Source organism: Battus philenor, unplaced genomic scaffold, assembly GCF_028537555.1.
Source record: "Battus philenor isolate CCGP_79_NKW_IND1 unplaced genomic scaffold, ilBatPhil1.0.hap1 SCAF_1, whole genome shotgun sequence".
NCBI lineage: Eukaryota > Metazoa > Arthropoda > Insecta > Lepidoptera > Papilionidae > Battus > Battus philenor.
In genome coordinates, this window is record NW_027181661.1 from 8,054,404 (window position 1) to 8,078,694 (window position 24,291).

General features: G+C 32.6%; 2 protein-coding genes across 3 annotated transcripts; one reads left to right on the forward strand and one right to left on the reverse strand.

Annotated features, from left to right (window-relative positions):
• Positions 1-233: 233 nt before the first annotated feature.
• ArfGAP1 (ADP-ribosylation factor GTPase-activating protein 1) lies at positions 234-6,442 on the reverse strand. The gene is made up of 8 exons (XM_068777854.1): positions 6,285-6,442; positions 5,311-5,478; positions 5,074-5,187; positions 4,684-4,835; positions 4,482-4,608; positions 2,824-2,946; positions 2,503-2,633; positions 234-2,417 (listed from the first exon to the last, which is right to left on the reverse strand). The coding sequence occupies exons 1-8, from the start codon at positions 6,342-6,344 to the stop codon at positions 2,255-2,257; spliced, it is 1,038 nt and encodes a 345-aa protein (XP_068633955.1). The 5' UTR covers positions 6,345-6,442; the 3' UTR covers positions 234-2,254.
• Positions 6,443-7,248: 806 nt separating this feature from the next.
• LOC137932952 (tyrosine-protein phosphatase non-receptor type 61F-like) lies at positions 7,249-17,164 on the forward strand. 2 transcript variants are annotated; one of them, XM_068776655.1, is made up of 9 exons: positions 7,249-7,561; positions 8,029-8,190; positions 8,324-8,586; positions 9,149-9,374; positions 9,704-9,853; positions 11,830-11,980; positions 13,563-13,701; positions 14,426-14,533; positions 16,463-17,164. In XM_068776655.1, the coding sequence occupies exons 1-9, from the start codon at positions 7,475-7,477 to the stop codon at positions 16,491-16,493; spliced, it is 1,317 nt and encodes a 438-aa protein (XP_068632756.1). In that variant the 5' UTR covers positions 7,249-7,474; the 3' UTR covers positions 16,494-17,164. The 2 variants fall into 2 exon arrangements, with proteins under 2 accessions (XP_068632756.1, XP_068632748.1); XM_068776647.1 differs by lacking the exon at positions 16,463-17,164 and having other exon boundaries at positions 14,426-15,255.
• The last annotated feature ends 7,127 nt before the right edge of the window (positions 17,165-24,291 follow it).

Sequence of the window (24,291 nt, forward strand, 5' to 3'; positions counted from 1 at the left end):
TTATAAAACTTAAATCAAAGAACCCATATATTATTCTAAAAGATAAAGTTTAAAATACATATTTACACAATAAATTTGACTGCCATAATATAGCAGCATATGGGATTAATGCAAATCGAAATTATTTATAATTAAAATGATGTGTTTTTGAATATACATAGGGTGGTTGGTGTGATCGGTTATAGGTTTAAAGCTTTTTGCTGACAAATACATTTATCTATCTAATCACTACGTAGAGATATAGGTGAATGAGGAATTGCAACAATTTTGTAGCCATCTTAAGAGTTAGTATTATTGTAAAAATTATACCAGTGAGTAATGAGATAGTATTTGCAAGTATTAGTTCGTAAAAGGACTTACTCTGTTGCAGCAACTCTTATTTATCATGCATACCCCAAATAGACATGTTTAATCAAAAGGAGAAATTAAATATTGCTTCTATTATTATATCATTTATTCAGTTATTATTTTTTACAATTCACTACATAAGAAATCATAATTCCATAATTAATAAAGCAATCTTAAATCTATTAAAATAGATGCACAGATATTAGGATTCCACATTATAGTAAAATTTCAAAATTAGGGATTGATGATTACAAAAAAACCATCAAATTGTATACATATTGAATATATTTTCTATAACTAAATTTGCCTACAAATGTTGTCAAATAAAAATGATAACAAATACAGAACAGATATTGCCATAAAATTAAGATTTGTACATACAGTAATAAAATTAAATATAATATAAAAAACTTAAATAATAAAATAGACACATTGCAACTGTGGCTCATGTGGTTTGCTTACCATTGTGCTTGGCACAATTTCAATATAATATATTTTTGCAATATTATTTAGGAATGTCCAATAGAGTAAGCTATCCTCATAATTTTGGGTAACTGTTGTTTAGAATTATTTTGCAATTAAAAAAGAATACTTAAATTATTTTTAGGCTTTCAGAGCTTGAAGGAACTTGTTTAAATAAATAAGTTGAAATGTAAATAAAAGTTATCTGAGATATTAAAGTCTATCGCTAATTTCTTTGCCCATGGCAATATAGGTATCAATAACAAATTATTATTAGAAACCACAAATGGACAGTTTTTTTTAAATTTAATATCCAACTAAATATATAATTCATTACTTTTAAAAAAACAATAATGCAAATAGCATCTTCTATATTTAATATTATTATTTATTAGATGCTTAAGAAAATATTATTAATTTATCATTTTACCTATTGCACATATTTAAACTGTTTAAAATTATTGTAATAGAGATAAGCACAGATAAATCATGCACATATTTCATTTAATTATAATTATTTAACCTGTATGGTTACATGATTTTTAGTTAACTTTTGACAAACTAATAAATGCATGGCACAATGTTTACATTAAGAACATTAAAAAAGTATATTTCGTTTTTGACTGCTGTACAGATGCAAAAAATCGAATTTGATTGATAGGAAATATACATGTACATGCGTATGGGCACATATTTAAAATATAGTATTATCTCTTTGCTGGAACATAAGGAATGTTAGTATTTTTTTTTGTGTAAGACAAATGCCGAATCTTATTTTTTTTTCTTTAAAATGCTAATCTCATATTATTTTGTTATGGACTTACGAATGTAATTCTCATAACTTTTTTCATATTAAAACTAGTAAAAATAACTATTTTAAGTATTTTTATTTTTAATTTTAGAATAAAAATTGTTTTCCATATTTTTATAACAAAGGTATTAATTATTTCTGTAACAGATTAAAAAAATAGTATTTTACCCTTTAGATGAAAACTACATTATTATTACAATAATACTACATTTAACTCAATTTTTTTGATAACATTCAAATAACAAATTTTCATTATAACTAACTTTTATGCTTCTTGAATTGCAACGGCTGGTCGATATGGTTCAATCTATACAATATAATTACTTAAATTAATCTATCTCAGCTTCTATGCATACAAATTTAGGATATCTTCGCATAATAATAATTAAAAATATTTTGCGTACAAACTCTATGTTTACATTTACTAAAAATATGAGCAGAAATGGCCTTATTTAGTAAAACTGAAATGTTCTTTACTTCGATGTATTTTTCGTTGATAATGTTTAAGATTATAACCATAAACATGTATGATAGGCACTGCTACTGTACACGTCTGATACAAAAAATACTAGATATAACATAGAATGCGAAGCATAAGAAACGGGATTTAATATTATAAAAAAAAAACTATATCTAATTGTTGAGCCAATCCCAAGAATCATCATCTCCCTTTTTCTTTATAGTAATGTTTTTTACATCTGGCGGTGGGCTTGAAACCCCGACCTGCGATAGATCGCGTGAATCTAAATTGTTGCGAGCTGCTACAGAATCTCTCCATGGCTGGCTTGGTTCACTCCTATGTTTAAATTAAATTTCAATGTAAATTTAAATCAAATATTTTTGCAATACAAAAACTTTTAATGGCCTATAATTTATCTTACCACTTGGAATATGGTTCGGAGGTAGAACTCTTCATAGCGCCATAACTTGGTGACTGATACTGGCCTGCATTGCTGGATCGACGCACTTCACTGGAACCACCCAAAGAACTCCAACCTCCACGATTGTTTACCTTAAAGGTTTGTTAAACAAGCTTAAGATATTGTTGTTGTATACATCATCATTGTTATAGCCATAAAACAGGAACTTTTTTTGTTTCAAATTTGTTTATTTTTATCTATTGTATATGCCTTATCACATTCATTTTAAGACAGCCAATCTTTAAGCTAATACTATACTAGTTTAATATATATATAACAAACCTTCTCAGTGACAGTGGAAGCCATTTCTGAAACTTTTTGAGATGCTATTCCGCCATATTTCACTGCACTCTCGGTAGCTGTACGTGCTGCTTTGCTCACCGAGGTAGTGAACATAGACCACCCCTGCATTTAGAAACATAATTGTTCATAAGGGTGACTTAGAATAAAAATATTTCACCCAGGGAAGGACTAGAAGAAGCACATTATTAGACTTCCTCAGTTCATAGCTATCGCCTTCTGATTTTATTACTGCTAAAATTGTAAATTAAATTTAACTAAGAGTGCTCTGTGTTAAAAATTAAGTAGTTTAGAATAATATTGTATGGAACAAGACGGAGAAAGGAGCTTCCAATGGGTTAATTGAAAAAGGATAAATTCAATATAAAGAAAAGATTGAGTAGAACTTAGAAAAAACTTAAAAGTTAAGATCCTTTGAGACTAGAAAGAATAATGAAAACAGTTATGGTTATATGTAGCTACTCAAAGAATTGAATTAAGGTAATGTTATATAAATTTTAAAATTAGGCTCTAAAGTTTTACTTTCCAATAACTAGATTTTAGATAAACACTAATATAAAATAATTTTGGAAAGAATTGTTAAAAATTATCTATAAAAAGAAAAAAGTAAACAACCAACATAGTCTAGAGGAAATATAAATTGAAGTGATATTGGGCAGGCCACATAGCATGCAGGTAATGTGGAGCTTTAAGGTTTAGGACTGGAGACACCAACATGCAAGTGCAGTATAGGACATCAACCCACAAGGTAGACAGAAAACCTTGTTAACACATTGAATGCCACGCCAATTTTAGAGGAATTGTCTGCAGCGCCACGATGAATTTTCTATTATGCGATACATATAATATCAAAATATTATCTGCAACGGATAAGTTACAGTATACAATGGCATGTTAATTGCGACAGGGGTCACCGGTGACCCCCATGGCGCTGGAGTGCGATATTGCACGACTTATAAAAATATTAAAAAAATTGACTAATAGAAATATGCAATCGTCATTTATCTCATATTGTTTCTATGCGTTGTTGAGAAATAGTTTCACGATTTTATTATTTTTTAGTTAGCTCATAAAATTATGATTTCAAATGAAGATTCCACGTCAAGCAATTCAACTGACGATATATACGAATAATAATAATAAGATAATACGAACAAGCACGCATGATAAAACTATACTTCATGTATAAATTATACTACTTTCAGACGTTTCATACTGCATTCATTTCCTCACACCACTATATCAACCATGATAATAATAAAAAATATATGCATTGTCATTTGTTTGAATTATATATATTTTTATCAATCCGAGCGCGCCGGTCACCGGTGGCCCCTATGGCGTCACTGCCAAGTTCAGTGCCGGTCACCGGTGACCCCCACGGCATTTATCCTGTTCAGATCATCAGAAAAACGCTTCCAACCAGTCCTTACAGAAATGTATGGGGTGTACTTTGTCCAGGAATGAACATTCTGAGAAAGAAATGATGATGAAAGTATGAAAATGTTTCAGTATTGCACTAAATAGTAGTTACACCCAATATCTAATGGTCCTTCTTTGTTTTTTGTTTTACTACACAGCCTATGTTTTCCAATGAACATTTAATTAAAATAACAGATATTTGTATTAAAAAATATTACCGAAGCAAGAGAAGATAGTGTGTTGTCAACCATTTCATTTCCACTGTGTATAGGAGACATAGGTGTTGATTGAGACTGCTTTTGTGAGCTTCCAAATCCAGTGTAACGTCCACTACCATACTCACTACTGTAAAGGAAAATTCTTTTATAATAAAATAAAGTATTACAGGATTAAAGAAAATAGCAATATTGATACCCATACTGGTAACTGATGTTGTTATCAGAACCACTGCTGTGAAAGACATTGTCTCCAGATGAGTAGCAATCTTGTGATGTATTCCAATTGGATCTCTCCACATTCTCAGGTTTATAATCAGAGGGGCTCCAAGGACGACCTTCTGCCATGGCTGTTATCTAAATTTAAAAACATGGATACTTTACTGCTTGGTTGTGACATTTTTATGGATATAAGTCAAAACATGATATTTTAATAAAATTATATTATTTTATAGGATAATGTTAACTTATCATTATAGAAACCTATACATATATAGACAAATAAAATGAATAGTTTATATACTACAATATTACTACTTTGTAAATTCAAGCTTTTCACACCCTTAAATGACTTACATAAAAAATATTTTCTAACCTTTTGACGATACATAGCAGCTGCTTTGGTATTATACTTCTGTGGTATAGTCATATCTTGTTCATAGTCAGGCTGACTCTCAAAAAAGGTGCGAGCTTTTGCATTCCCTCCAACCTAGATTTAACATAATAGTAACATTGTAGGAACAATTGACACTATCTCAAATAATATAAAAAGAATGTTTAAGCAATACACATATCGAAGTAGCATAGAAGTGTAAAGAAATAAGCTAAATACCATCATCTTTTGGAGTTCAATATCTTTCCATTTATCCATGGTAACAGAACGAACAAAAGAGAGATGAACACCAAGACTGCGGTGCACCCCAGAGCACTCTAAACAAATCCATATACCATAAGTGACTGACACCCACTGGGGATTCAGAGTACCACATTCAAAGCATTTCTGAAAAAGAATTTAATTCCAAATTAAAATGTAGCATTCATGACTATTAAGTCAGAATTTCTATATGCAGACATTTGTCCTGAATAAAAGTAATTTTTTCTATACTAGTTATAATTTATCAAATGATTTATTGCATTGAGAAAAGCACAAAGTAATAATTGAAATCTTTACAGCAGAGACTTCCATCTATGCCATTGCATCTAGATAAGGTTTCAAGCTCATCCAAACCATTAAATAATAATTACACATACTTAGAAGAAAGAATAAATAACTTACAAGTGGACAAATTTAGCAAAACATATGTTGGAAGAACATCTAAAATTACAATTGGAAAAATATAGTTTAATATGTAAATTTTACTCTCTAATTTCAGTTAAACATGAATAGTTTTGAAACTTATTTCTTCCTACTAATTTTTATTAAATATTGTTATATTCATTAAAAATTAGTGGATTACACTAATAATTATAATAAATAATACCATGTGACAATTTTTTCTTTTATTAAAACTTGATTGTCGGCAAACTTTCTGATGGTACTGTATCTAATATATTGTATAAACGAACATGAAAGTGACTAGCTTGCTAAATACATAGCCTGCGGTACTGAAAATGGAGGCTCAACCATTTTTGCGCAGATTGTACAGAGCAAGTGAAGTGAAAGACAAATATTTGGATAAAACTCTCTGTCGGATAGCATATTGATTTCACCACAGCTACAAATGTCCTTCACACAAATATCACGTAGACGACATCGCCAACAAGATGACTTCAGGATTTTATTTTATATATAATATTAATACATACATGGTTATCGTCTTGTGTGCGCACTGAATTTAATTTACGACGAGTGCGCGGAGAAGCCATTTCTGCAACGTGATATATGATTTAATTTAAAAAGTCGCAACAGGCTATTCTTATACAGACACATTCAAATTACACCAATTCTGCTCCGGATGTCAAATATTCAATTCCTACATCTGGCATACTTGGCACTTAATAACCATAGACACCAATAATGTTTTATTGTTCATGTTGCATTTAGTCGAACGAGCCTTTATTCCAAATGTATTGATTCTAAACAAGATTTTTAGGTATTAAAAATAATAATTATATCCATGTTTATATTAAGAATTTTCTTACTTTATTCACTGGACAGAATTGTCTTTCTTACTATCTGTGCGGGACCCATTTTGTTACTGCTTACAGGAGTACAAAAGCTTCGGAATAAAAAGAAATTCTCCTGAAAATATAAATCAACCTTCTAATCCGAAATAAAACAGAAGACCGTTGTGTAACGTAAACCATTGGACTGGTATATTTTAATTTAATGTTTAAATTGTTAGTGTTAGATAGATATTTATGTACCTGTGGGGACAACATTATGAAAGATTTCTAAAGCCACATGGCGGGTGAAGGGATCTTTTTGGCGACTTTATGTGTCCTGTAGCACTTTAGGCATTGCTCAAATCTCGTCTATTAATAAAACAATGATTTATTCAGTCATTGTTTGTTGTCGACATTCGCAGTTTACCAACTGTACTATAAATATTTAAAAAAAAACACAAAAATACAATTAAAGCTCAACTTAATTTGCCTTCAATATTTTTTAATCAATTATGATTAATTTGTGATGTAAAAAATAGTTTGTAAAAATTATGAAAATTATGTTTCTATATATAGTCTGTGTATTCACTCTAGCCGCCATTTTGACCGTCATTAAAGAATCTGTTTAAATTTTTATAGTATGAAGTTGCGGCTGCCTGTTATGGCAGCCTGACGCGGAGGCTATTCTTTCAATTTTTCTTTTTGACCATTTTTACACCTGAAACAACGCGTACTGGCCATTGAGGAAGCTAATTTTCATTATCAACATAGTTAGTTTTTAAAATTTACTTATTAACAACAAATATTAATACGCAACCCGCAAGACTTGCGGCATCCGGCTACAGCAAAAGAGGATATTGTTTGTAAAGTTGAAATGATATAAGTCCAATATGAACGACGGAAAGATGAATTTAAATAATGTGGAGGCAGAGTACATGGATATTGCAAACAAGAGTGCCTGGCCAATCGTCTATCAGGTAAGTTCTTCATAGATGTGACGCGATAATACATATTAGATTTGCCACGCATAACAGAACTCCAGGAGTCAAAAATGGACCTTACGTGGACCCGTGTTTTCATCATATTATCAGTAATAATCGATTCACCCACGCATTGTCTTCCCCTGTTTTCCACATTTCGTATTATTTTATATAATTTGGAAGGATTCGACTATAAAAAATTCTGAAATAATTGCTTGTATATTTACTGATGTGTGTTGTAAACAATTACAGAATTCGCTTATATGTAATAACTTTTAAACATAACTGTCATACATACCCTAACCAGCACAATTAGGGGAACAAAAAAAAAGGTAGAACTTTGTAAAAGTTTTATTTATTATTAAATTATTTGTATTTTTATATATTATTATATAATAATGATCTATTCTTTATAATTATATTTTGAATATTAATGTGACTTGAAAATTGTGTATTTATTTTAGAAAATTGGTCGGGAATGTCAATCTTATCCATACACATGCATGGAGGCAAAAAAGCCCCAAAATAAACGGCTTAACCGATACCGGGATGTAAATCCATATGATCATAGCAGAGTAATTTTAAAGCGATTTGAGAAGGATTATATCAATGCTAATTTTGTTAAGGTAAGTTTTTTGTTTAAACTACAGCTATACACTGCCCATGATATAAATTTGAAAATGACAAAATTATCTACATAGTCTTATTTTTGTCATCCTTAAGGGCTATTGGTTATTCATAACAAAATGTTCTGTTTAGATGGATAGAGCAAATCGAAAATACATCTTAACACAAGGGCCACTTGGCTCCACTGTTGGCCATTTTTGGCTGATGGTCTGGGAGCAGAATAGTCGAGCAATACTCATGTTGAATAAGATTATAGAGAAAAATGAGATTAAGTGCCATTGGTACTGGCCCCATGGTGTTGGTGATCAGCACAAGATGGTCCTGAGTGATGTGAAACTAATTGTAGAACAAATTAGTGAGGAAGATTGTAGTTATTATTCCACAAGAGTTTTCAGGTTTGTTATAAAGATATTTTGTTATGCTAATCTAATGCCATGTTATTAATTTCTTTATTAGTGTTTAATATTAAATTCCTTGATAAAATTCACTTGTGACAATTTTAATTGTTGGCACTATAAAAACAAAATATTTTTGTTTGTTTTATTATGTTTCATTATGAATTATATACACACATAAAAACAGTTAAGTCTTGCATATGACAGATTAACAATTAGCAATACAACTGCTTCTAGAGTTTTTACTCAAGTATGTGCCCAAGCATTTAGAGGTTTAAAGTTTTCTTATTTAAAAGGAATTTTTGAGATACACTGAAAGAAATGTGTAGAACAATATTGCAAGCAATTATTTAGTCTTTTATTACTAGAAGCATTAATATAGTTTTGTATGTCAGCTCTATATATATGATCAAAGGTTTTGTTCTCATAAAAATATTTGAAAAAAAAAATTATCTGTGACATTTAGAAAGTTTTATTTATTTCTACCTCATAAATTTTTTTAGGCTTCAAACAAAGTTTTTATATATAATTTTAATGAGTGTTTAATTATCATCTTCTATAGAATCTTCGATATGGAGAGTTCTGAAGACCGTGAAGTGATCCAATTTCATTATACTACTTGGCCAGACTTTGGAGTGCCGAGTTCACCAATAGCATTTCTAAACTTTCTGCAGAAAGTGCGCTTATCAGGAGCACTCGAATCTAATGTTGGACCTGCAGTTGTTCATTGCAGTGCGGGAATTGGTCGCTCTGGAACTTTTTGCTTGGTTGATTCATGTCTTGTCATTGTAAGTCCTGTGATCTATTTTATCAAAGTATTTGTGTCATTGATAAAGTATTCGACGTTTTAAAGTTTCGTTTTTTTTATTTCTGACAATATACTGACTTCACACTTGTATACCTGTTAACATTTGTTCCCATCTTATAAAGGCAAAATAAATTAATCATTGTGATTATAATGATTATTTGCATGCATTTTTTATAATCCCTTTTTTGTTGATATACTTATGTATACTTATAACAACAGATTGAAACTTAAAAGCGTAAGAAATAATTTTTTTTTTGGAATTCAAGCCATAACAAAATTGTAAAGACCCAACATTTTATTTTTTATTAGATAGAAAAGGAGGGACTAGACAGTGTGAACATACAACAGATTCTTTTGGAAATGCGAAAGGATCGAATGGGCCTCATCCAGACACCAGACCAATTACGATTTTCATACCAGGCGATCATAGAAGGCGCTAAAAGATTCAATCCTGATTGGGTAAGTGTCCTTTTCTTCTGTATATACATTAAGTATTTTTCATGACTTAAACAGTATTACTTGTTTGCCTATTCAAAATTATAAAAGTCACAATTTTTCAATGCAAATTCTTAGACAAGTTTTTGTTGTTATACCGCTTATAATTTAAAATATTGTGTCAGCTTGTGTTGTAGAAAATTCGCAAGCTATTTTGGTTATTAATTTTTTTTAACAATAAACAATTTGCATAATTGCTGGTAAATTTTTCCCATAGATATCTTCCAGGGAGACTTATGCATTGGATCTATCAGCTAAAAAACAAAATGTGTAGTATTATAAATATAATATTTAAAATTCCACTACTTCTTTTGGAAAAAGTGATATTTGAAAAATATCTAATATATATGATTTGATGAACTTTAGTGTCATAGTATTTTAAGGTTAAATTTCTCTTTATGGGTTTAATACTTAAATGCTGGGCGATATTTAACTCTAAAATTTGTATATCAATAGTAACAAAGAAAATAAATGTAAGCGAAAAAATGTTTTTTTTTTTGGTTGAGGTGTTAATATTTTTCAAGTGATGATCTTATAAACTATTTTATTTGTCGTAGTTAAATGTAGGAACTATTAGTGCTTTTGCTTAAATATTTAAAGCATAATAATAAAATTATCAATTCTTACAATCAATTATCAATTCTTAATTACAAATCTCCAAGCTTATGGTTCTAGAATTTTTATAATGAGTACTTTGATGGAAATCTCATATATCATTCAGTTGTTTTGTTTATTTACTGAGAATTTAATTTTTTTTGTTTATATTAAGTATACTCTAGTGTTATGCATTCTATACTTCAATTGGCAACACTGCGAAAGTGAATAATATTTGTTAATGCCAATTCAAAATTGGGATCGTAACTGCGATTGATTAAATTATAATAAAAAGGCAAGGCGAATGCTTTATGAATGCAATTTGAACTTGGGTAACATAAGTAAGTAGGGTTTGGAAGCTTGTTCTTGGTCGGAAGGGAGTTTCGGGGAGGGGTTTTGTACTTACTATACGGCTACTATGTTCATTGCATGCTGGATAATTTGGGATTTTGGTCTTACGAAGCGAGAATAAAACTCCTCATCCAAGGTACCATTTATTACCTACAAATATCGGCCACAGTAGGTGTTGCAACTAGTTTGGTACATGTCAAGTCTACATAAATGGATAAAACTTCTACATATTATCTACTTACTTAGGGTAGATACGATAACAAACGTGTTCAATTATTACAGTTTATCTTTAATAATGCGCTATGAAATTTTGAAAGCGAACCCTTTTTAATTGCGATAGTGCGTTTTCACCAAATAACAACAGTAGAAGTGTGCATAGGTCAAATTTAGAATTCATAATTAAAGATCGGATATACGAACGTGTTTCTTTATCTAAAGTTATTTAGTTTAGTATTACATTACGGAGGCAACTTTAATGACTCACTAATAGATAAATTAACAAAAGGGACTGTAATCGGAGTCTCCACCAGCTTTCAAACATGCGCGTTATTTTGTTGTCTCTTTTACACGAGTTAGTACTGTTATCCGTCTCGCTCGTCTATTCACGTAACAGAATTTTTCCGATACTTCAACATGATGGTAAATATACAATCGCATATCAGATCTATATCTTTAATAACAATAAAAAAATTGTGTATTAAGTTGAACTTATTTTAAAGACTTGCTGATCTCGAACGCTTCGCAAACATAATAAACGCCTCCTTAACTTCATTGCGAGTGGGATTTTATAAAATTCATTCTAAGCTGACTTCTCGGCAAAAGGAAAATTACTATAAAATTTGTATAATAACATATGTAAAATGTAAGAGATTTCCACCCATGTATATCTGAAAAAAGTGAACTCTTGTGCGTTTGTTTCACCGTTAATTAAACATTAACTTGTGTGTCATCGGCTCGTATTTATTTATTTCACTTACATAAAATCGTTGTTGCAGAAAGAAGAGAAGAAGATGGAAGAAAGTGTTTATTCAGCGGTGGCTGATGATATTGAAGAAGAAGCCCCACCTCCGCCACCGCCGCGCGCGGAAAGTCTCACCAGAGCTCCAGCACGTCCATTGCCGGCAATTCCAACCAGTGCTTCGCTTGGTAAATTTGTTAAATTAGTTATTACAAGCGTTAAAGTTTTAAGATATCAATATAAAAACTATAGCTATTTTGTGTGGAAAAAGGTTTCTAATCACACAAATAAAGTGATCACTGAAAATTTTATTTATTCTACTAGTATGCGACTGGCCAGTAATTCTGGCAATACAGTCTGCAAGGACAAATAAGGCTTAATTTTATTATGCAGTAATCCGAATTTTAAGACTTTTTCTTACTGTGTTATATCTGGTACAATTGATTTTTAAATAGGATGTATCATAAAAATCAACCTTTTATACTTCCATAATAACTCTTGCTTTATTATCCTCTACTATGGTGAAATTGCACAAATAACTATTAAATCTAATATCACAAGATAAAGGAAAATACTAAATTATAAGAATTATCAATTTTTCATAATATTCAACACTAATACATAATACAGTGTTTTGTCCGGGCTTTTTAGTCTCGAGTGAGTAATTATGATAAAAAGAAACTAAACACCACTGACCTTCAATAGAAACAAACACAATGTATGTAAAGTGCAGTTAGTATTGTCGGTCAAACAAGTCACGTGCGAGGAATTTGTGAATGTCATCCGCAAATCAGGTTACGGCTCAGAAGGCATGACAAGTAAAGATTTTAGGTTAGGCTTCTTCCTACTGCCGTTCAGACATTGGTAGTCGTCTATAACGCGACCATGACCATCGGATTTTCTCTATACAGTGGAAGCGTGCAGAGGTCAAAGGGTTCCTAAAACTCTAAAACACTCCCGCGTCCCATCGCTATTTATTAGTCCCTTAAAGGCCTTTTATCAAAATATACAAAAGATTCATTCTAACCCACGGTGGAAGATTCATGGAGTCTGAAAAACTCAACATATGACAGATTAGTTTGACTTTCGCTCCGAACACAATTGTACAAATAAAGAATGAATGAAGCATTCAGCCCACACATTCTAGCCAATCGATGAAGGCCTTACATGGGACCCCATCTTACCAGACAGCGCTAAAGGGTTCGATGAAGTCTGGTAAAATGGACTTGTATACAAGCTAGAGTTCGGTATACCGGATCATTTATTACGTATAATAATAAACTTTCTGCGAAATTTTATGCGCCTAACCACGCCATGTACGGGCCGGCGTAACCCAAGGATCAGTCCTTGGAACGAACATACTCTACACCATTGACATATCATGTGTGATAGTCGTAGTTTTGGCTATATTTGCAGATGGCACTTGCATTTTTATTTCTGAAGTAAAACCACAGCTGATATTGATGAAGGTTTCAGAAATAAGAAGACACCATTCAAACTAAGTTCATAAACATTCATGATTTTTTCTTAGCCATTTATGGCAACTGTTTAATCTCAAATAAGATTCATCAATTTTGGAGAGAGCATAATGAGGCTTTCTGATAAAGTAAAGACGATAATTGAACAAAATGGTTTATTATACAGCATAATAAATACTCCAAATAACAAATATCGTGTATTCATTTCGCATCGCATCGCAAAAGGGGTGAAGTTTATGGGACACAAAAAAATCTTGCAGGGATCTAAAACTTTTCTTGCAATGTTTTCCAGGTAACTTGAACTTCAGTGCCACCACAGAAACCTCGAGTTCCGACGAAGGCCCCCCGACTCCTCCGGTTCGGGATTCCCCGACACCAGCGTCGTCTGCTGATGATGAAGATGACGAACCAATAGAGCCTTCTCCAGAAAGGTATGAAAAATGTTTTCCCATTAAATCCTCTTAGTTTTGTTTAACAACATTATTAGTATTAGTAGTTACTTTCATTTGCTAAACAATTAATGTCGATTGGTCGGTAGAAAATCTTATTTCTTGCTGCCTTTTCCTTTGATCACAGCGAGTTTTTAAAACTATCAATAACATAATCAGCATATTTGACTGAGAAAAAAATATTAACTAAAATCTCAGTGTTCTTCTGGGAAAATGTGAATTTATATGCTCTTGTCTTAAGAAATTTAAAGTTATTATTCGTTTATTATTAACTTTCATTTAATAAATAAATGTCAAAAGTTTGCATTAGTACTTATAGCCATCTCAGTAAGACGTCCACTGCTGTGCATAAGCGGCTTGCATTCAAAGCCATCCGATAACAAAGTTGGCTGTCGGGCTTATAGGTGGTCGTCATGTGCTGTGCTTGACACAGTGTTTCAGAGTGGTTAATAATCACTGGTAAAACACATTGGACATACATCTTCGTCTTTAAACAGTTCACTTATAACTGTTGCCGAGTTGTGCTCGTTATTTTGTGTAGAGACAGTAATGTCAGTTCAATTAGAGGATTATCATAAATAAATATTGTATATGAGGGTGATGTTTGAACGTTTACTCATCAGCAGTATACTGCATGTGTAGACTGGGTTGCGGTTGACGAGTGCGCCTTATCGAGGCGGCTAACGATTTTGTTATTGTCCGACAGCGAGACGACGGAGACATTGCGGCGACGACGCACCCGCGAGTTGGCCGAGCGCGTCTCGGCGATAAAGCGACGCGCGCGCAACGCAGAACGTTGGCACTCAATCAAGAGGTCTTTGTACAAGCCACTCACCATCACTTTCGGTTTTCTACTTGCTGGCATTGTTATCTACTCATATGTAAAACACTAACTATTATCCTTTTAAATTCACTCTTTCGCTACACGCCTCGAAGCCTTTTTATTGGCAAAACATAACTAAACACATACAAAGCATTTTCATTTTTGAGTTAACTTTTCTGTATTTTGTATAAACATATGTACAGTCATTTAACCAGTGTTTACATGAAAGAAAAAGTATATAGCATGCCCCAACTAGAGAGCCTTTATAAAATCAATTATTATTTTAAAAATTATTACTCTTTTGAGCATTAAGCCCACTGGAGATTAAATGTGCAGCAATTATTTCTCGGTCTACCTCGATTAACATACAAAATATAATACTTTTATTTTATTTTTTAAATTAAGTTTCTTGATTTTGTTTACAAGAATAATGAACTTTTTAAAATTTATGTCATGAAGCCTTTAACACAACTTACATTCTGATATACTAAATCAACATATCTCAATTATTTAAATTTTGCACAAATATGATATAATCAGACATTTTTTTTCATATGATCGGATTCTTTGAAAATTAACATATTTTTTAATTTTTTTAAATAACAAATTTACAGTAAAATTGGTGATTTTTTTAAAAATACAAAATACATTAATTTATACACTGTTTGTTATGTATGAAGTTAAATTCACATAATATATAAAGAGAAATAATAAGACTCAAATATAAATGATTTTGTATTCGCCGGTTATTTCAAGTTTCACATATATATAACTATTATTTGAGTATTCTGATCTTAAGATTGAAGTAGAATAAATTCATTGCAGCAAACGAATGGTTAATCACAAAATTTATTTTTGGAAATTGATGATAAAATCAAGAGATTTTACATTTACTACATTATAATACAAACTAATAATAAATATGATAAACTTACGAACTTATACATATTTGGATAAAGCAATTGTAATAAATAAACGGAATTACGTAATAATTTTTCAAGAACAATTATTCAATTAAGACAATATTGAAAAAGACAAGTGTGAACATGCCTTAACTGCCTATTATGTTCTAAAATAACACTGTAAGGTTATAATTGTGTAAATCTTTATTAATAGTTAATCAATTTTCTTTGTAATCGATATATTGGATGTTAATAAGTGAAGGAAATCAAATGTGTGCATTTGCACAAATTAGTTGTTACACCACTAGGTATTAGCAATGTATATTTACAAACATTGTACAAGTTCATCTCTCTATGTTCATTAATGTAATTTTAATTGAAATGAGCTTAATCTCATTTAGTGAAATGATAGACTAGTAATTTGAAATATATTCTATATGGTTTCATAAAATTAAGTAGAAGCCGCGTGTGTCGAGTAATCAATGATGATGTTCATGGAGACGTTTATGACAGCGGGTCGTTCGGGACGTCTCGAAGCTACGTCCAATGAGGATAATATTCTTGATGTCCTTCTTACGCCTCGACTATTTCGTAATAACAAATTTATCAATGCTTATGTCATGCTTTACGACACCATGGAAACTAAACGCTTTATATTTTTAAAGACTTTGTGTATTAATTGATTACTAAGTGGTTAGCTATAAAGTCGATATTGAACGGCACATATGAACCTTTTGAGATTGTAAAGTGCAATATACACTTTCTATTAATACAAAAGAATTGATTATTTTTAGGCATAATATAGGTGTAGTCAAAAACGCAATATTTTAAATTTCTTTAATTTGTTATATGTCCGATTGATTCTTTTAATAATTTTTATGATATAAATTCATCATATATTACATTTATATTTTGAGTTGTTGAGGAAATGACACTCGCGGATTTTTGATTAAGATGCACGCGTCCATTTTACATTATAGCGGAGTGTAAATTTTGAATATCGGTTTATTGATTTCAGGTTAAAATCGGAGGAAAATCCTCGATCGTAAACCATACGAAGACTGAGAACTTAGGTAAATTTTAGAACGGTAATTCATAGAGTGACACAGGCGAGGTATCTACGTTAACGTGATTATGTCGCGGATGGCTTACTTGTTGACCTTTTGCTTGCTCCTTTGATCAGTACTCTGTATGTTTGGTGGCACTGCAAATTAATACTAGATACGGTAGATGAACCTGTTGACATCTTTACTAAATATTACTGCATCGAAATCCGTCCCGTTCAAACACCGGTACACGTTACGTTTTTGACATTTTAGCGGATCTAACTAGCCGAATGTGGAGATATTAGATGTGGCAATATTAACGGCGGCTTCAGTTCGCAATTACATCATCTGTCACCAAGAAATTTTGGACTGTATCGGATGTTACAGCCAGTTATTAATGCAATAATAACAAAAAGGTGATCGCGCATTTATTGAATTGATTTTGATGAATGGAATGCGCTTCTCTTTTCACTGTGTTTTTAAGACTTGCACAAACGCCGCCGCACTAATCATCTCATCATAAACACTACAAATAGATTTATCGTAAGTCAAAACGCTAAAGTCATTCGGATTACTTCTGTGTACGTAAATTAGATCAGCTACTGTATTTTCAAATCAATTTCAAAAATTACAACAAATGTATGTAATATATTGATTTTGACTAAGATATATAGAGGACAACGCTTTTTGTTTTGTACCTTTTTTTTTAGTTTTATCTGAGATCATTATAATCATTGTAATTTTCTCATTTTGTTCCGTTAGTTTTAAGTTAGACTATTCATTTCCAAAATTTAACCCCATATCAATATATCAATAATTAAAATTTTACATTTTTGTTTTTGAAAAGTCTGGCTAATAATATTTCTTTTATAATATCTAAAACAGGCTAAATTATAATCTCAGTTAACTTATACATCAATTTAGGTAATTTTACAATGTAAATCAAATAAAGTTATCAATACTTTCTGTGAAAACTGATGACATAATAAGATTTGCCTATACACAGCTTGGTCGAATAGACTGAACGAATAGTAAAGAAATTGTACTCTCTTACACATTTAACTCTATGCACTTGAAGGCAAAAAAGTGAACATTTGAAATGTAATTCTAAATAATTTATAAACAAACAAATAATTCTCTTCAATCAATATTCTGGCAAATTAGCCAACAGCATTTTATTTTATTTTATAACTTTGTGGACACTTACGAACTAATAACAAATATATGAAGTTAGGTCATATTGTTTTTGTGCCCAAATGTCCGGAATTGTATATTGTTCACATCAACGAAAAAAGTCCATTAGTTTTTACTTATTAAAAAGTATTAACAATTGTACGTTTGGTAAAACCCTTTACTAAGTATCCAGTATGAAGAGGTCGCATCTTCCAAAGTTTCAATTTCGTGCGTCACTTTGAACTTTACTTTCTCTCTTTATTCTAAATAAAAAGTAGAGTAACGTAGAGTAAGATTGTGTGCCGCTCGCGTGCAAAGGGTTAAAATACGATCAAAGTATGAGTTAGCGAGCTTATTTCAAAGTTTGTTCTGTGTTTTCCCTGTGTGTTATGTAACCACATCGAAATACTTTAATGTTACACTTTTGAACACCAATACAGAATACTGGGAATAGTATATAACTTATATATTTTATTAACTCATTGTGTATTGGAGAATATTTTTGGTAGTTTTGTGAAAACTAATTTTGCATAATTTTTAATGCGTTAGTGAACCTATATTTTGCCACTTTTTGGTAGTAATCTTATAATACTATTGTATTTAGATTTAATTGTCATTTGTATATAGTGTCTATCTAGGCAAGTATTTATTAAGTCTTAGATATATTCTTGTAATAGATAAATACTCTATAGCATCCACCAATTATTGGTTCATAGAGAATCTTTATTGTGGGGAACTTGTTTATCGTAATCTTATATTGACGGCAATTATAATTAAAGCAATATGTTAGCAACATAATATGTGAAGTGAATTTTTTTATTTGGATGATGTGTTATTGACACATCTTTACAAATTCGATGTGATTTATTATGATTCTACTGTATCATCTGATATATAATGTTTTTGTAAAATGTAATCTGTGACAATAATGAAGTTAAAACATATCACTTATACCCAATATTTTCTAAATAAATACAAAACCGCTTTGTAATTCATTGGTACATCGGTACAAAATATTGTTGAATTATTCACTTGCTTTTTTTTCACCTGCCAGTGATATTTATATGTTAATTGTAAGATTATTAATTATTACTATTCATTATCTGCTTAGTTTTATGTTTAAACAAAATCAAAATATGTTTACTATGAGCAAAAATTATTGCGCTAAATATACTTTGTTTTGTCATATGTGCAGTTTGAGTAGATTTAACAAAATTTATATTTGCTATTGTATCGACCTAGCAAATATTTGAAATTTGATTATTGATTAGGTTAGATATCTTAAAAGTAAAATAGCAATTTTGTTGATAGCTTGCCAGTAAAGTAGATTGTTTATAATGATGCAATACACAATTTAAAAAATCATCCCACAATAAAGGTAACTAACTGATGGTAACTTCACTTTTTGGTATAAAAAAAGCCAATCAATCGAAATATTTCTTTAGTGTTACTTTAAAATTTTGCTTTGTTGCAGTGTAGACATCAATTTGTATATTTATTTTCTGAATGAAGTTAATTCTTTATATGCAGTATTAATCTGCGTAACATTCGAATAATAGTTTAAACCATGAAACTAATAATCGCATTTGATTTTTAATTTTTAAATTCAAAAATTATATTTTAATTACAATTAATATGATTAGAAAATATGGAAAGACTTTGTGAGTAAAAATGGCAATCATGTGTTTTACATTATACACAAGAAAAGCAAAGACGAAATTGTAAAGCAACTATTGGAGAATAAGTAATGTATTAATCATTGCTTTAATATATTTTACAACAGTTTATTTCCATTATGTTTTCTCTGTTTGATTCATAGAAGTAAAAAATTATATTATTGATTAATTATATTATTAATATTCTACGATGTTTGTTTACGTTACACAATGTAAATGCAACTAAGCTACTCGGATAATCGTTATAAAGACAGCTATGCTAATATCATACGGTTATTTTGTATCAATCGGTACATAACTCACTTGAATTCATAGCTACTAAGATTGCATTCAACCATTATATAAATAGGGAAATTAAGGTTAAATTAAAACAGCATTTAGAAATAAATCAATTTAATTTGTTCATAATTTTCTAATCCAGAGGAAATATAAATACAGTCGGGCAGTCAACCATACAAATACTGTTCAATTATAATTTGTTGAAATTGCACTGTTATTATCCGTAATTGTATCTATGTACCTAATTTTGTATAATATGTAACCTAATATTACACATGTATTTAATAAAAAATGATTTAATACTTTTTTGTTTTATTGCCTATTAAAATAATCACCTCAATAAAAATACCTAATTTGTACAATATATACCTTGAAATGCAAGAATGCATTTTATTATTACTTTTTATAGTAAAATATTTTTCAACAATAAATCGCCTTTAGAAAAAGGGGCTTGCGTTATAATTATTTAGCAGGAAGTACCTAAATGATTCGATAAAACAACACAAATTCTGCAGAAGCTTATCATTATACAGCGTGATTGGTTATCATCAGCAAAAAGCTTATAAGCTTCTACATCTCTTTCCAATCCTTATCAATAAATGATCACTTTGAAATGATTCTTCCTTTCATTAACTGTAGAGTTTTAGTCAGGCCTAAAATAGGCTCACCTCATTCCCTCCCATGGGTGTCGTACGAGGCGACTGAGATATCAGTTTCAAGAGGGTGGGCATAAACCTCGTCGACGTACCATAACACCACAGCGATCGTCAACAATCCAGCCACGAACCGTACCCGATGAATCATCACGCAAATAAAGCATGGCGAGGAGAACAGAATCTCAGGCAGCCCCTGGCTGCAATTATCATCGATTAACCCTGACAAATTATAAAGTAAGGAAGTTACAGTCCGATGAGGCGCTTTTGGAACTGGAGAAGGAGTTGAACAGGCTACACTGAGGTATCTTAGGATTGTCTGACGTCCGTACAGAGGAAGAGGACAATGGTAATAACTGAACGAAAGCTATTAGGGTAGGGAGAAGGAAAGCCGCTTTTTGATGAAATCCTTTTTCAAAAAAACCGAGCACTGGAGGTGGAACTGGGTGAGCCCGGACGGTGTGACTAAAAACGAGATCGATTTCAACGTGAAGATGAAAAAACAATATATATTTTGAACAATATCTCGCGTGATGACGAAACCGACGACCGATGACGGTAGGATTGTATCGTTCAAATCCGGAGTAATAGGAGAGAGATTGAAAAGTTTTATGGGCAGTTTTACTCTTCGACACGCGAATTTTTTACTAATCTGGCTGAAGACCATCAACCTGTATTGACTCGAGGTTATACCGAAAATCTCACACAGTTCACAAACAGATCGAGAACAACAAGGTGTCAGGTGAGAATTTAATTACGGAAGAAAGATGGACGATCAATCATCCTCACGAATAAGCCGGTTACTGTAAATGCTTTACCACCAAAGACCACATACATACGCTGGAGCAAATAACACAGAAGAGTGGATATAATCGGTCACTATGCTTGACGTGTGTTGACTATGACAAAGCCTTCGATTCGATCAAGACGTATCGGTACATCCAAATGTAGGAGTGTTTATATGAAAACGCCACCATTTCAGTCCCGTGACAGAGAAAAACCTGAATTGCCTCTCTTGCACCTTTCCTTAACGTACGCCCAGCCTTGTGCTGAGGTACATAATACGGGTGTAATGAGTTTTAGAGGTATGTATTACTTAGGTCCGCATAAATTGCTTCCATCACATCGTCGGTATAAGTCGAGGTCGAGGCTACAACTAACTGTTTGGTTGTTCTTAATATCAGGTACCCAACTCTATTCGACACACTTTCGATCTTGACTCATGAATGGACAAAACACCCGATCCCTTTCTGGGACCAGTTGGTCGCACTTGTCTCAAGACTTATTGTGCCCTTTCCCTCTCTAAGGAGTTCGAACAATTCTGACATACCTTAATGTAATCGGTTCTGCTTCTCGTCAGAACGCAACGTCCTCACATCATATGTGGGCCCTGCGGGGATTCTTAGCGCACCTCACCCCGGTGTTGTTGCCCTGGCCGTTACTGTTCCCAGGAAAAGCATAGTCTTTTCCGCTTTTTAATAATTTCATTAACCTTTCCTTGAGGTAAAGGAGTGAATTTGTGAACGGCGGGTGATGGTGTCGACATTCCAATCTCCTTCTTAAACAGGCTCAGGTGGATGAGGTCCAGGGAAAGTGATGCCTTGACCCTCTAATCTATCGGCGGACTGGCATTCATTCTTTTTAGAGCCCTTGAAGACTAGGGAGGAGTCGGTTTCCTCTTTTAAAAGTAGCGTGAGGAAGAATTTGAACTTCGATCTGTCTATACTATATTTATTCCAGTCGCTATCTTTACACGTTTTCATAGCTCAGTAAAGAGACGTCTTACCTTTCGTCGAAGTCTTCCCAGTTCTGGTGACAGTCTAGTGCTAGTCCTTTATGTGGGCTGCGATTTTCTCAGTTGACTCTCTTGTGACAAATGTTGGCTCAGAGCCTTATACCAAGGTTAGTGGAGAATAAATGCTCTATTAATTTGTTACCTCTGTTGTTGCTGGTGTTCATGCCCCACAGAAGACGATGCACATTGGTGTCAGTTCCGATGATGAGCTCAGGACCGCACCGTTCTTAGTAGCTGACCAGCGAACACAGCCCGTCCACGTTGACAGCCATATATGCCAACGCTATCACCACTCCTAGACTTCCCGTTGGCAACTGTAGTTGTAATTTTATTACACATACCTTTCTAACAAAATTCCGTGAGTGGCTGCGCATTTAAGTTGTTTGAGGTTGTGATACATGTTCTCGGAGTATCGTTATTGGTGAATGCATATAACTTACCTCTTGTGTTGAGGAGACCTTAGATACGTCACCTGCTGACCCACGGGTCCTGGATCAGGACAACAGCAGTATTTTGGCCCTCCAGCCAGCGCCTTAATTGAGCTGTTGCAGTTTAGGTTTAGTTTAGTTTAGTTGCACTGTAGGGGAGATTGGTAGATATTAGTTTAAGGAGGAGGGGGGGGGGATCCTGTCAGTTCATCACCCACGCTCTCAATCCCGGCGAGCTGAAGTTCCACCCTCCCGAAATCGGCCGATGGTTCCCTATCTATGACGGGTATGTTTGCCTGTGTGACTGGAGCCTGTGCTCCTGTGTTTTTGTGGTTTTCCGTCCTGCAGGCGGTATGACCACATACCTTCCCCCGTCCGCGAGGAACTTTAGATAGACCGGACCAATCCCGCAGGCGAGTCATCACCCAGTAATCACCGTCCCAATTGGGATAGAGAAGATTATAAACCAACACGCCGGCTGTTTCTTGGCACTGTTTAGCACCTACCGATCTATTTACGCCCACTTGTTTGAATAACGTTGTAGGCGCTGCCGATCACGAATCAGCAATTATATAATAAAACCCGTTTCTCAAGTGAGGTCCTGGTCATGGAAAAAGCCGATCTTGGTTCTCGGCTGCATCTATCAATTACAAAACAGAAAAAGTAAAGATCACTGTCCAATAGAGAGATAGATATATAAATCTGTAATCTCAGCCGTTCTCACGCCCATGATTCGCACATGCAAATCCGAGTGTCATACAGAAACTGCCCTGGTCGTACTTAGACCAAGACACGGGCTTTAGTCTTTAGAAGACGATATTAAGACAAGATACATGAAAAACATTTCGCAACCAATCGACAATAAAACAAACTATATTTTTTAATAAACATTTCAGGGATGAGATTGACAGTAGAGATAGGAGACACTTTTTTATTAGGTATGGAGTTGTCTGGAACGCAGGGGATTCAATATTTTGGATTTGGGACCGAGATCAGCAAGCGCAGTGTAGGACATTCACCTACACAAAGTACAGACGACTTAGTACTAACCGTCGGAAAATACTGCGCTTCAACTAGACTTGCAGAAGCTTCAGGAAAAGGCTTTAGCAGTGGACGTCTTACGGCTGTAACGACGATGATGGACTTATTAGTGGAGGGGGTTTCATATAAAGTTTTATATAGTGGTACTGGCCCAAAAAAAGTTTGATAAACACTGATCTAAGCTATGGACTTTTTGATGCCTTGACTCTCAATAATTACATTATCTAGTCTATCTACAAATACTGACATAACAGGTGTTAAAGTGAAAGTTATTTACGTCATTCAAAATAACATATAAGCCATTTAGATACTTTTTTAGCAATAGCACTCATGTTTTTTTACATCAAAAAACGGTTGTCGCGTATATCCATTGTTTGTTTTATTTAAGTGAGTCAGAGGTGAAATTAAACTTCAGTTTTATTGTTTCTTAATTTGTATTTAACTAATAACAATTAACATTCATGATTAAAACGCTTACAAGTTAGCGCAGGCGCGCTGCAACTATGTTTTGCTATACACAAATTCGGTAATTTCGCGGAGACATTCTATTCGGGTCAATAGACGGACTTACTTTTATTAAGATCGATATGATCCTCAACATGGATAGCGAGTCATCGATTACAGTGAGCAGTGTTCATCCTCTGCATCTATAATTTTTTTAATTACGAACGCTGTGCTTCACAATTTTGTTATGCCTCTTATCTCTGGCTGAATATTTTCTTGTTAATTACTATAAACTAAACTTACCACTGCGTT

Bases quoted from the DNA above. Each gene is read 5' to 3' on its own strand.
- LOC137932952 (XM_068776647.1), top strand. From the start codon at position 7,475: ATGAACGACGGAAAGATGAATTTAAATAATGTGGAGGCAGAGTACATG. The intron at 7,562-8,028 runs GTAAGTTCTTCA...TATTTATTTTAG, and splicing joins CCTGGCCAATCGTCTATCAG to AAAATTGGTCGGGAATGTCA. The intron at 9,375-9,703 runs GTAAGTCCTGTG...ATTTTTTATTAG, and splicing joins TTGATTCATGTCTTGTCATT to ATAGAAAAGGAGGGACTAGA.
- ArfGAP1 (XM_068777854.1), bottom strand. From the start codon at position 6,344: ATGGCTTCTCCGCGCACTCGTCGTAAATTAAATTCAGTGCGCACACAA. The intron at 5,188-5,310 runs GTATTTAGCTTA...TGTTAAATCTAG, and splicing joins TTGAACTCCAAAAGATGATG to GTTGGAGGGAATGCAAAAGC. The intron at 2,634-2,823 runs GTTTGTTATATA...CAAACCTTTAAG, and splicing joins CTTCCACTGTCACTGAGAAG to GTAAACAATCGTGGAGGTTG.